The sequence below is a fragment of the Sycon ciliatum genome, chromosome 13, assembly GCF_964019385.1.
Source record: "Sycon ciliatum chromosome 13, ocSycCili1.1, whole genome shotgun sequence".
Lineage (NCBI taxonomy): Eukaryota > Metazoa > Porifera > Calcarea > Leucosolenida > Sycettidae > Sycon > Sycon ciliatum.
Window position 1 is genome coordinate 27,060,719 of NC_088655.1, and position 11,618 is coordinate 27,072,336.

The window sequence follows — 11,618 nt, forward strand, 5'->3', positions numbered from 1 at the left end:
AAAAGCTCCAGCCAAATTTGAAATAATAATTATTTCAAAAACACTGCGCGTCTATAGTTTTGAAATGGACTCCGTAGGCGTTGGCGGATAATGCTCGAAAAGGTGGCAGATTCTGCTCGAAAAGCAGTGAAATTGGCAGAACCATACAAACCTTGTGGCGGGCAATTCCTCGAATTCTGCTCCATTTCTTTATCCACATACCAAACATGCATGAAACTTACCAGAAAAAGTACCGAATTCTGCCAATTTTTCCGCCGGCATTATCCGCAGATGCCTATCACCATGTCACTACACAGGCTTTAGGTACGACCCTGCCTATGCAGGGAGGTACAATCATGACTATTAAACTAGGGAGTACTGAAGTACTGATCTTATGACTCTAAGGTATAAGCATCCAGGTGTTACAGACAGACTGCCTGGGTGCGAGCACATGCACCAGTTTGAGATTAAGTTAAAACCAGGGAATCTTAGGTACCGTATTCACGAGTAACCGTACATGTATGCTTCTGGTTGATATACATCTACATGTACATGTAAGCGACATGCATGCAGTACTTTCATCTGCACCGTGCGTGCACGCAGCAATCGAGCACTTCCATATGAAGAGGGCAATCAAATCATTTCTAATTGTTCGCACCACACAACCAAAAAAAATACAAGTGAAATTGTGTAGGAAAGAGACGGACGGACAGAGCACTATACATGTACATGCAGATGTACATGTACATGTGCGTCCCATTGCTGGTACTGTGAGACCACTATGTATACGCAGGAGAAAATAAGGTCAAATAATCCATTCGCTGGCTAGTAATAAAAGATCAACGTCAGATCATTTTTTTCGATAAAAAAATTAGTAAATTATCATGTCCTTCCCCAAAGGGAATTCCGAGGGGAAATTTTCCATTAGATGCAATACACGTGCATGTATAATCTCGCTTGCACTATAGTACATAGCCAATCTGATGATAAGGACACCATGATGCTGCATACGTCCTGGGTACTTCAGTCCGCCGCAGTACAGGATGTTCAACCCGCAGGATGGGACGTTCAACCCGCAGGATGGGGCATTTCGACCCGCTCGCCATCCGGGTCATTCAAACCAGCACACGGTTTAGTGCGGGTAGCTGGGGGGATAGCCGGGGACGGCTGGGTTGGGCGGGGCACCATATCCGGGCACGGCGGCCGGGGGCTGGCCAGGGTACGCCTGACCAGGGTAAGGTTGAGCGGCTGGTGGCTGGCCAGGGTAAGGTTGAGCAGCAGCTGTGCACAGTGGAAGAGTGGGAGAGAGAAGAAATGCAAGGGACACAGTCAGAATGACACAGAGCTTTTGTGTGTTTGACTCGGGTGGAGAGCCAAGGATTAATTTATAAGAAGAAAAGAGGACCAAAGAGCTACAAGTTCCACTGTATTATCCACTAACACCACCATTTTGTTTGTTTGTTTGTTTTATTTGAATTCGCTGGACCAAACGACCAGAGATGCTCAATAGCAAGGGGGCGAATTACGGAGGAGAAGTACAGGTTCCTGCACGAGTACGAGGGCAGTACCGCGGAATCCAGCCCGCGCCGCGATAGCGGCAAGGGCTGGATGAACAGCGGTACTGGCCGAGTATGAGTGACTGGAACGTGTTTCCCGTGTGCACCCAAGCCAAATAAAGAGATACATGACAGACACACCTGCATTGTGTTTTGTGATTGTTTTCTGGTACAGTTTTTTGTAGTAGTCCATAGTGCTTTTTTTCTCGTGGGGCCATTGACATTGTCGACTGGGCATCGGGCATTCTGGCTGTTCTGTTCCTACGGATTCTTCCCACGTCTTGATCGGAAACCTCGGCAAATAATTGCGCGGGTCCTGCAGTTTGCTGAGCATTGCGCGCTTTGGTTGAGGCTCATCCGGCTCGTCCAAGATCTCCTTCGCGAGCGACTCCGCAATAAAAGTTTCAGTCTCAACCTCAACCTTTCGGAGGAGCTCATTCACATCGCCAATATCGTTCAACAAAGGGGCTTCTTTTCTCCCAGTTCCAGATCAAATGTGGGAGCGCCATGATGACAGTTGTGGTTGCAACCAGTCGCTCATCTGCTTTCTTTATTCTATTAGTAACCAATGAAAAACCATGAAGTAGAGAGAGTCAGTCCAGTGACGACGGGCAGTGGAATCCGTTCCTGCCCGTCGTCAAGTGACGACGGGCAGTGGAATCCGTTCCTGCCCGTCGTCACTTGACGACGGGCGGTGGAATCCGTTCCTGCCCGTCGTCACTTGACGACGGGCAGTGGATCCAGTTCCATCACCTTTGAGCAGGCAGGACCGCGCTTTCCAGCCTGCGCTGTTTCATCTGTCATTGGTCAACTCCAAGGCGACAATCACGTGACATACGGGAAGTGAAAAATACTACGGGTGTTGAGTACTAGCGTAACGTAAAAGCACCCCACCCCCTCTCAATGTAAACAACACACGACTGAGTTAGCACAACCTTGACTAGGCAAAGTTATAAAATATCAGAATGTAATCTCTGCTCGGGGGGGGGGGGGGGGGGGGGCACGTTACTGTCGTTAGGCCCCGGCGGATAATGCTAGCAATATATCGAGCGTAATTAGCACTTTCTGGAAACTATCACAGCGTCAGCATAGTCCGGCAAGTTTTGCAGAAAACTAGCATATTCTTGCGAAAACTAGCATGTTCTTGCAAAATATGGGATTTTCGTGAGAAGTCAAAATGCCCTCACGACTACTACCGCGCCTTTGCCTGCTGAATAATAATAATTCTGTGTGCTTCTTAATCTAAACCACTATTTCAATTTTTCCGAAACAGAATTCAAGCTTTTATATCACATTTATCAGTGCTATTTTGGAGCAGAATGCGAGCATATTGAAAAGCCGAATCCATCCAATTCTCGAGCATTATCCGCCAGGGCCTAGTGCACGAGCCTATCTTACCCCGTGTTGGCTACACACCTGAGTTTATGCTACAACTTACGTGGCGGGTATGCTCCTACAGGCTGGGCAACGGGGGCTACTGGCGGCGGAGCTGCATGGCCCACCGGGTAGCCTGGTGTCGCCACGGGAACCGGCACCGGCACCACGGTGATGGAGGCGTGGCCGTGCCCATGGTGACCATGGTGTCCGTGGTGATGGTGGCCGGCGTGCGGTGGCGGCTGGTGGTGAGCGTGAGCGTGAGCGTGGATACCATGGCCGTGGTGCGCCTGGTGGAGGACGTCGGCGCGGACGGCGGCGTGCTCGGCCTGAGCGTGCTTCATCTGTGCCTGAGTCTGTATACACACACGCACACACACACACACACACACACACACACACACACACACACACACACACACACACACACACACACACGTACAGGGCAGTGCAACAGGACAAAGGCAGAAAGGTAGATTACCGGTAAGACGCAGTTTTTTTATTGGGGGTGAAAATTTGCAGTGGGGGACCGGGTTAGAGTACTCTGATGAAAGTAGAATACTAGCAACACCTGTTTTGTTTTTTTGTTTTTAATGTACCATGTGGAAATTTCAAATGGTGAACGGTACTATTCGGCCAATAAAACCAACAATGGAGTAACATCTGCTCAGCCATTTAGTCTAGCACTGCTCTTCTTAAATTTGACCTTTATTACAAGACTCTTCTTTCTTTTTCATTTCGTTCTCCCACTCTCACACACACATGCTCACAGTTAATTCTGCCGTCGTGAGTCCCATTCGGGACGGATACGAGAATAATAATAATAATAATAATAATAAAACCATGTGGAAGGTATGTGAAAGGCATGTGAAAGGCACGAGAAAACCATGTGAACACCTTCTGAAAGCCCTTTTTGTGGTGGGTTTGAGACCCTAATGGCATATGCTTCACCATGCAGGACTGGGTGAAGATTGCACCACAAGTGCATGCCGGAGCTAGTCCAGAGAGCATGGACACTCTCTGAATAGCAACTTTCCCCTCTCCTCAGGTTAACGGTCTAAAGGGAAAGCTCTGGCCAGGATGTGTGCTTCTTCGTTTTCGGCGCCGGAACACAACAAGCCGTCGCATGTAGATCTGAGGTACCACCCAAACGTAACATACCGTTATAATTTTGTGATAGATCTGATCCTAATGTCATGTGCCCTGATGTACAGTCATGTGCTGGTACATTCATAGCCAATCAACATAATGAGCAATAGTCTAGTAAGTAACAGCTGCAGGAATGATAACTTTGGGTATGCTCTAATTTCAGAAATTTCAGGTGCACCATATTTTCGGTATGAGGGGAAAAAGGCCAGGTTAGGTGCCGTGAACAGGATGTTTAGGTACAGATAAGCAGTTCCCTATTGGATGCTGTGTGTGCGTGTTTGTTCGGTTTGTGGAAGCTTTAGTTATGAAACAAATACACCGAACATTTGTGACATTTCAGTAACCGTGTGAGCACTGTAGCAAACTATTCTAAGCACTCGCAGGTTCAGGGCTATCAAGTTAACAGCCTCGGGCGTAATAACAATCAAAATTAATTTTAATGATAGAAGCCATATTGAACAGACATGCACATAGCAACCATTTAAATACACTTTCAAACTAACGACTAAAGCTAACTCGTGAATAACAACACTTTTCCCGAGACTAGGGGTGTGCGGATAATGCTCGAAAAGGTGGCAGATTCTGCTCGAAAAGCAGTGAAATTGGCAGAACCATACAAACCTTATGGCTGGCAACTCCTTGAATTCTGCTGCATTTCTTTATCCACATACCAAACATGCATGAAACTTACCAGAACAAGTACCGAATTCTGCCAATTTTTCTGCCGGCATTATCCGCAGATGCCTACCCAAGACCCACGGTAGGACGAGCTGCCCAGGCCTCACCACCACCACTGCCGTTTCGGTGCTGCTTTCTCTATACATACGAATGTACACGGTATATCATGTGCACATTCACATGTCTGAAGGTTTTTGGTTTTATAGAAAAGAAAAAGGATCAAGGAAATACAAGTTACGCTGTAGTGTCCAGTAACACCACCAGTTACTACTTCCTTGGTCCTTTTTCTTTTCTATAAACTAATCCTTGGCTCTCTATCCGACTCCGTTTGTGGTTTCCAAAAAAATGAAATAAAATTAATAAAAAACTTTCCTCGCGCCCGATCAAGGGTTGTTATTCACGACGTTGAGGTGCGTTCTTACATTCTCTAGCTTCTCGGAGAAGAAGAAAAGAAAAGTTAGTTGAAGAAAGTGGCATAATGCAAGAACGGGTCTCCAAGGATTCGGATATATTTTGCACATGTGAAGCGCCAAAGGGGACGTGATCTTGAGTGCCACGAATGTAGTACGCACTGTGCGTAAGCAAAAAGGGAAATGCGTACACTCATGATCAACACAATGCATTTAGCTGTAGTTCGAATGCGCTGATCCCAAACCGCGGAAATCTCCAAGTTTCAACCACCTCTGAAGCTTGGAGAGCTTGGAGAGCTTTGGAGAGCCTCCTAAAATTCGGAGAGGATATAAGAACAGCTCTCGAACTTTTCCGAGAGTCTCCAACTTTTCCGAGAGGGTTTAAGAACGCACCCTAAATGTAACATGTCCACAATTTAGAAACTTGCATCGAAATATAATGTAGTTTACCTCAAGCATCACCGCTCCGGCAATGTTCCCATGGGCTGCAGCTCTTGCGGCTTGGTTGTGGAGGCGAGCCTCCTGGCGTTCCGCTCTGTGCTCCTCCTGGAATCCAAAAAGTAAAGGGCAAACGAACATCCCCACACACACATGTGACACACAAACATTTGACACATGCACATACAGATGTGCGCGCACCCCCCTCCCCCCCCCCCCCACACACACATGTACACACAGCAGCATTGTTACATGCTTATTCCTGGTTGTTTTGAGACCCTCGAGAGGAAGTTCACGTACAGGCGAAGAGACAATACAGTGCTGCTCAATGAAATCCAGTCGCGAGAGTCAACTTGAGTTGGCGCCATGCTCCGTTTCGCAGCCCAGCGTTCGCAGGTCTAGGGCTGCGCAACGCCTGGCGCGTACTTGAGAAACTCGACTGGATTTCATTGAGCAACACTGTCATGTAGTATGTTGTCAAGTTGTCATGAGTTGAGAGATCACAGCTTGGATGACCGCAAGGCCACACCATACTGAGCTTGGTGGCAGAGCATCGCTGGTCTAGGACAAAAGGCCTGGCCTAGCTGGTTTGAACCCTGTAGTGAGTCCCGTGGCAGTCAATATTGTCTTTCCGACGTTCCCCTTTTCATTCCCTGCAGCAAGAAATGAATACAGTCAGACCTCCCTTATCTGGTCCTCTTTTATCCGTATCCCTCGCCATCCGGAAGAAAATAGCGGGTTACAGATGTTGAGCATATGTGATGCATCCAACATAACCGGTGTTTGATTATCCGGTTCCCTCGCCTATCCGGATATTTTCTTGCAAAACGGATGTGTTTGGTTTTGCGATGTCGGACTGTACAGTGAAGCCTGTCTAAGACGACCGCTCAAGAGACCTTCAACATGTGGTTTCCATGTACAGGTGATTTCCCTGTTCAGGGTCATGTGATTGGAAATACATGTAGCATCCCTTGGTCCTATTTGTACTGGTCCTCTAGGAAAGGTGGTCGCCCTGACAGGTTTTACTCTAGGTACTTGTGTGTACCCGTTGCTTGAAGAAGACAGACGCAAGACAGCCTAGCCTGGCTGTCATACTGTCCATCCCCACGTTGTAAAGTGTAAGCTGCTAGTAGTCTGAGGTCGGGACTCGGAGTAAGGTGTTTTATGAGTGCGCATGGCATTGTACTTAGGGCGCGCTCGAATTGTCTCTCTTTGACTTTTCAAGGAGTTTCGTTTCTCTGAAGAGGCGGCCTTATTGGCCTCTTCAGAAAAACGAAGCTCCTCGAAACTCCTCGAAACTCATCTGATGGGAAGGTGGATTAGTTTCGAAGAGTTTGGAATAGCTAGTTCACGTAGTACGTGGAGATGGTCGATCTGATCGGACGTCATCATCGCCATGACAATTCCACTGTAACACTCTGAAATGATAGAAACCGTTCTAATGCTGGGACACTTCAACTAATCTCTCTATAAAATTTGAACAGTTGATGAAGACGATTCGAACGCGCCCTTAGTCTTTGCTTGTGTGAAGCAATACGTTAGTCGTAGTGTAGCATTGTCTTGCACGAGTCTATGCGCACTTTGGGGCGGGGGTAGTATGGCCCAGGTATTTCACGGTGTGATTCCAGAAACCACTGGCACTGCACCCAGCTAGTTACAGACCGTGATACAGCCCACTCCAAGTCCAACCCGGTTTCACACCACTGAGACAACGAGCCTGGTGCCGTGGTGGCGTGCGATAACCATGATACCGGCCGGGACCTTGATTGCTTGAAGGGCGTGTGGAGAACTGCCGCTCCGGCCGGGTCAAAATGCTACTTCCTGAAGCGGATTACTGAGATTCACGAGCCTGAACAGTGTGGCTTGAAAGAGTTTAGAAAGGCATTAGATTTTACGTGCTAACAACTTTACACGACCCGAGATAGCCAGTAGCAACCTGCTAGAAGGGTATGCCTTTTCATTTAGCCGAGCGCAATAGAAGCCGCGTAATGACAATGTAGCGTTTCTCGAGGAGGCCACCACTCTGAACCTTAGCAATGATAATAACATGCACGCTAGCACGTGCTCTGGCCTGACTGAGCGTGGCAAGGAACCCTACCTTTCTCGCTTGGTTCTCGGCGCGTCGCATCTTGATCCTTCTTGCTTCTCAGTCTCGCCTGGTGGAGAAAGCGACCGGGCGATGTCAATGACCTGCTGTGGTGTTATCGGTATCGGAGCGACACACTACACACTGAATTCCACTACTACAACTCAAGACTGCGAAAAAGTCAAAAGGGGAAAGAGCATGCTGAAAGACCTGCCCTTTTGTATCGTTTGCCAAGTTTTGGGCACTCCTATCGATCCTGGCCTACTCGTCAGTCCTAGTGCCCCAGTTCAATCAGTATGCGGTCGTGCGTGCTCTGCACGGGTGTTTGCAGTGCATGAACTCTGGCCAGTCGTCCCCGTACGCAAAATGCGTACGCATTTGTATTTACCGTACATTTCCTCGTGTTTTGGGCGAATCTGAGCGGTACGACGCTGTCGAATTGGGCCTGAATTTGCCCTGAACCAGCCGCTATTGAAGTAAAATTAGGTGTTTTGAAGGCCACACGGGAACACTGCGGCCATGTCTTCTTTCCTGCGTCGTTTGTTTGAAAATCGGCGTGTTTTTGAGCTCGTAGTTTCGTCTTCGTTGTGGAATGGCCGTGCGTACATTCTCCTTGGAATTACCAAAGTCACACCCCCGTTTATTACATTACTAAGAGTTTTGCCGACAGCCACGATAGTTTTTATCCCTGCTTCCATACGTCCTTTCATTGAACAGCCAAACGAAACTTTGTGGCGCGCCTTAGTTTTTTGTGGCGCGGGGGTCTCAAGTTTGTCACTTCGAGTTGTACACAACAATCACATCAACACCTCAAAGGACCAAAAAACCAAGTGAGCAAGTATTTCAACCTTGCGATTCTGCCAGGCCTACTCTGAAGATGGAGACTTCTACTCGGTAGCACATACTCGTATCAATAAGCTGGGAGGGAGAGCGTGGCGAGTAAAATGTTGGGATGAAAAGAGCCACATTCTCTCTCGGAAAAGATCGTCGTTCCTGCACTGGCTACACACTTGCTCTACCCACTCTGCAGAAGGCTAGAGTTTGCATGCACGTGCGAGATTCGCATCCGCCGCGCACATAGGCAGAGTCGAAATTTTTGTACTCTCGGATTTGCCGCCATCTTGACGAGTGGCCACTGCGAAACACCCGTGTCTGCTTACATACATGAACATTACTAGCACCCTTCCCAGCCATCTCGGATGTTTGCAACGACTGACTGTGTGGCAGCGCTAGTAGTAGTAGTACTATTACGCACACATTGATCCGGAATGGACCGGATCGTCACAGTGCGGTGACCATGGGCCGGTCATGGCTTGGGAGATGATCTATTAGCATGTGCTATGCCATACCCAGTGATAAAGAGGCCATGGAAGACGTCTGGCGAGCACCCAGATTCCAGTCCAACGTCAGTGACATTTTAGGGAGCACAGTCAGAATCCGAGACTCTGCATCTGGTGCCTGAAGGTGCATGGCTTGGTGGACATGGATGCGCGTCCTGGAATGCAGCCTCCCCGGCCGACAGATGGCCCCGGCGTATGGCAGCTCACGTGGCATCTGCTGTCCGCCAGACGCACAGCCACTAGCGTCATCCGCAGAAATGCTGACTCGCCGAGAATTACACGCTGCACACTCACTCTGTTAGTGCTAGTAGTAGTAATGTTACTGGGTCTCGATTCGAGCCTGCAAACAAAGGGAGCCAAAGCTAGCAAACAGACTAAATGCCAGGTGGTCGCATAACCCAGTAATGAGAGGAAGCAAAATAGTACCAAACACTGAGTTTGGGCTCTTTTGAGTTTTGGACAACTGGGAGTTGACGGTTGATACCATATACATGTACTGGAGAACAGAAACATGGTCCAGCACTGCATGGCATAATTAAAAATTAAAATTAAATGTGACTGCAGTCTTCATCCTTGTTTCGGTCAAAGTCAAATCCTGTAAATTCTAGTGATGCACCACTGTCAAAAGACTTTGCTCATACCGGTACATGTAAACACTGACTTTTAGTCTTAGTCATCCAAGAGGAAGGACAACATGTTTCGAGTTATGACTAATCGTCCACCAATGTAACGGTAATTATGATTATAATACCAGTACAGTCAGAGAGGCCTCGCAACCCTTGGCAGTTTCTGCTAGAAACCGAGTGAAATTGGCAGAACCATACAAACCTTATGACGTGCAATTCCTCGAATTTTGCTCCATTTCGTTATCCACACACCAAACATGCATGAAACGTACCAGAAAAAGTTCCGACTTCTGCCAATTATTCTGCCGGCATTATCCGCCAAGGCCTAGTCCGGCCCGCCCCTGCGACTACAAGCGACCACAAGCCACAAAACTAACAGGGAGTAGATCTAGTGAGGTATTCAGCAACACCTGCATGACAACTGCAGCTCCAACACATCTACGAGCGTCACGTCGCTGAATGTCTCAATACTCCCAATCAATGCTGTCATGAGTACACGATCCCCGTTATGTACGCTTGATGTTGTGCCCTATTGTCGCACGCTCTGACTGCATAAGATCTGGTTACATAGTCATTGGTACACACAAGACAGTTAGTCATAGCATGTTGCCCTTTATCGTATCCATGAATACATTAGCTTACCATCCGAGTTCCCTATGAGAGTCTCATGATGATTGATGAGACGGGATCGAAAGCCGTGGCGTTTTGTTTCGGAAATATTGTATAATTATAATGTACAATTCCATAGTGTATGAGAGGTTGCTACAGAGAGTGATATCGGTCATTCAGTTGATAGATATAGTATACATACCTGGAAGAAAGCTTCGCAATCCTACCGTCCCACCACGGTAGGGGCAAGCGGACTATGCTCGGAAATGACCGGATTATGTTCTAGCGGATGCTCTCAGGAACTATGCTTTTATTATGCTTCACCAAAAAGACCAAAAGAACAGATTATCATCATGAAAAAAGGACTCAGACCATTGTCATGATGTGGACTGGGAGATTTGTGGAAGTACAGGACAATAATATGAAAGATGCCTACCAAATTCACAAGCAAACGCTGAATGTTTGGGAGATTTCCTATAGTGGCTGCTAAAATAATTATTATTCCAAATCGACAAGAAGCGCTATGTATGGTCCTTCAAGTTCAATAGCAGCTGTGTACATAACAGCCTCATTGGGCATCTGCCCTTGTTTTTCGGATGCCATTTTATGCTCCTTCTCAAAAAAGGACCTGATTATGCCAACAATTATGTCTTCAATTATGCCTTCATTCAATAGCAGGTGTGTATAACAGCCTCATTGGGCATCTGCCCTTGTTTTTTGGATGCCATTTTATGCTCATTCTCGAAAAGGACTTCATCGTGCAAAAATTTATGCCGGCATTAAAATCCGCTTACCCCTACACCACAGCGAGCATTAAGCCATACGACTCCCTGATGGCTAAAACCCTTCTAGTGACGATACTGATCATTTTTTATGATTTTTCCATCCTGCAATGCAGGCCAGTCACAACTCTCTCGCTCCTTCAGTACTAGCTCTTGCGTGGAGTAGAGATTCCGGGCAGATGGTGAATGAGTGAAAGGCAGAGAGGGGATAGCCATGTAAGTAACACCCTCGGATATAACAACAAATCGCGAATAACAGCAATATCTTCAGACCAAGTAACCACTTTGCCGTGTACTTTGAGTTTTAACCTCGCGAGTCGCGATTATCCACAATTCGCAAAAAAGACCTCTCTTCTCATGATCCGGACGAGGGTTGTCTCACCGTTAACTCGTCACCATGGTTCCGAGTTTGAGTCACGTTGGCCGGGCAACACGCCGCCCAGGGCAACGCATCACATGTGCACAATGAAACCATGCGGCCGGCGGTCACGTCATGGACTCTTGGCGGTGATGTAAGAGATTACGCAGCCCTAGTCTAGACTAGACTAGAGAAGAGTTCCCTGATCGACTCTACGTCTGTGGACCATGCAA

At 47.6% G+C, this 11,618-nt stretch overlaps 1 protein-coding gene across 1 annotated transcript; it reads right to left on the reverse strand.

Annotated features, from left to right (window-relative positions):
• Nucleotides 1-600: 600 nt before the first annotated feature.
• On the reverse strand, nt 601-7,900 carry LOC135830087 (uncharacterized). Its single transcript, XM_065342475.1, has 4 exons — nt 7,683-7,900; nt 5,597-5,692; nt 2,974-3,265; nt 601-1,260 (listed from the first exon to the last, which is right to left on the reverse strand). Exons 1-4 carry the CDS (start codon nt 7,710-7,712, stop codon nt 1,112-1,114), a joined length of 567 nt encoding a protein of 188 aa, XP_065198547.1. The 5' UTR covers nt 7,713-7,900; the 3' UTR covers nt 601-1,111.
• Nucleotides 7,901-11,618: the final 3,718 nt, after the last annotated feature.

Excerpts from the sequence above, each read along its gene's own strand:
- LOC135830087 (XM_065342475.1), bottom strand. The coding sequence starts at position 7,712 with ATGCGACGCGCCGAGAACCAAGCGAGAAAG. Across the intron at positions 3,266-5,596 it reads CCGGAGCGGTGATGCTTGAG|ACTCAGGCACAGATGAAGCA; the intron begins GTAAACTACATT and ends GTGTGTATACAG. Across the intron at positions 1,261-2,973 it reads TGTAGGAGCATACCCGCCAC|CTGCTGCTCAACCTTACCCT; the intron begins GTAAGTTGTAGC and ends CACTGTGCACAG.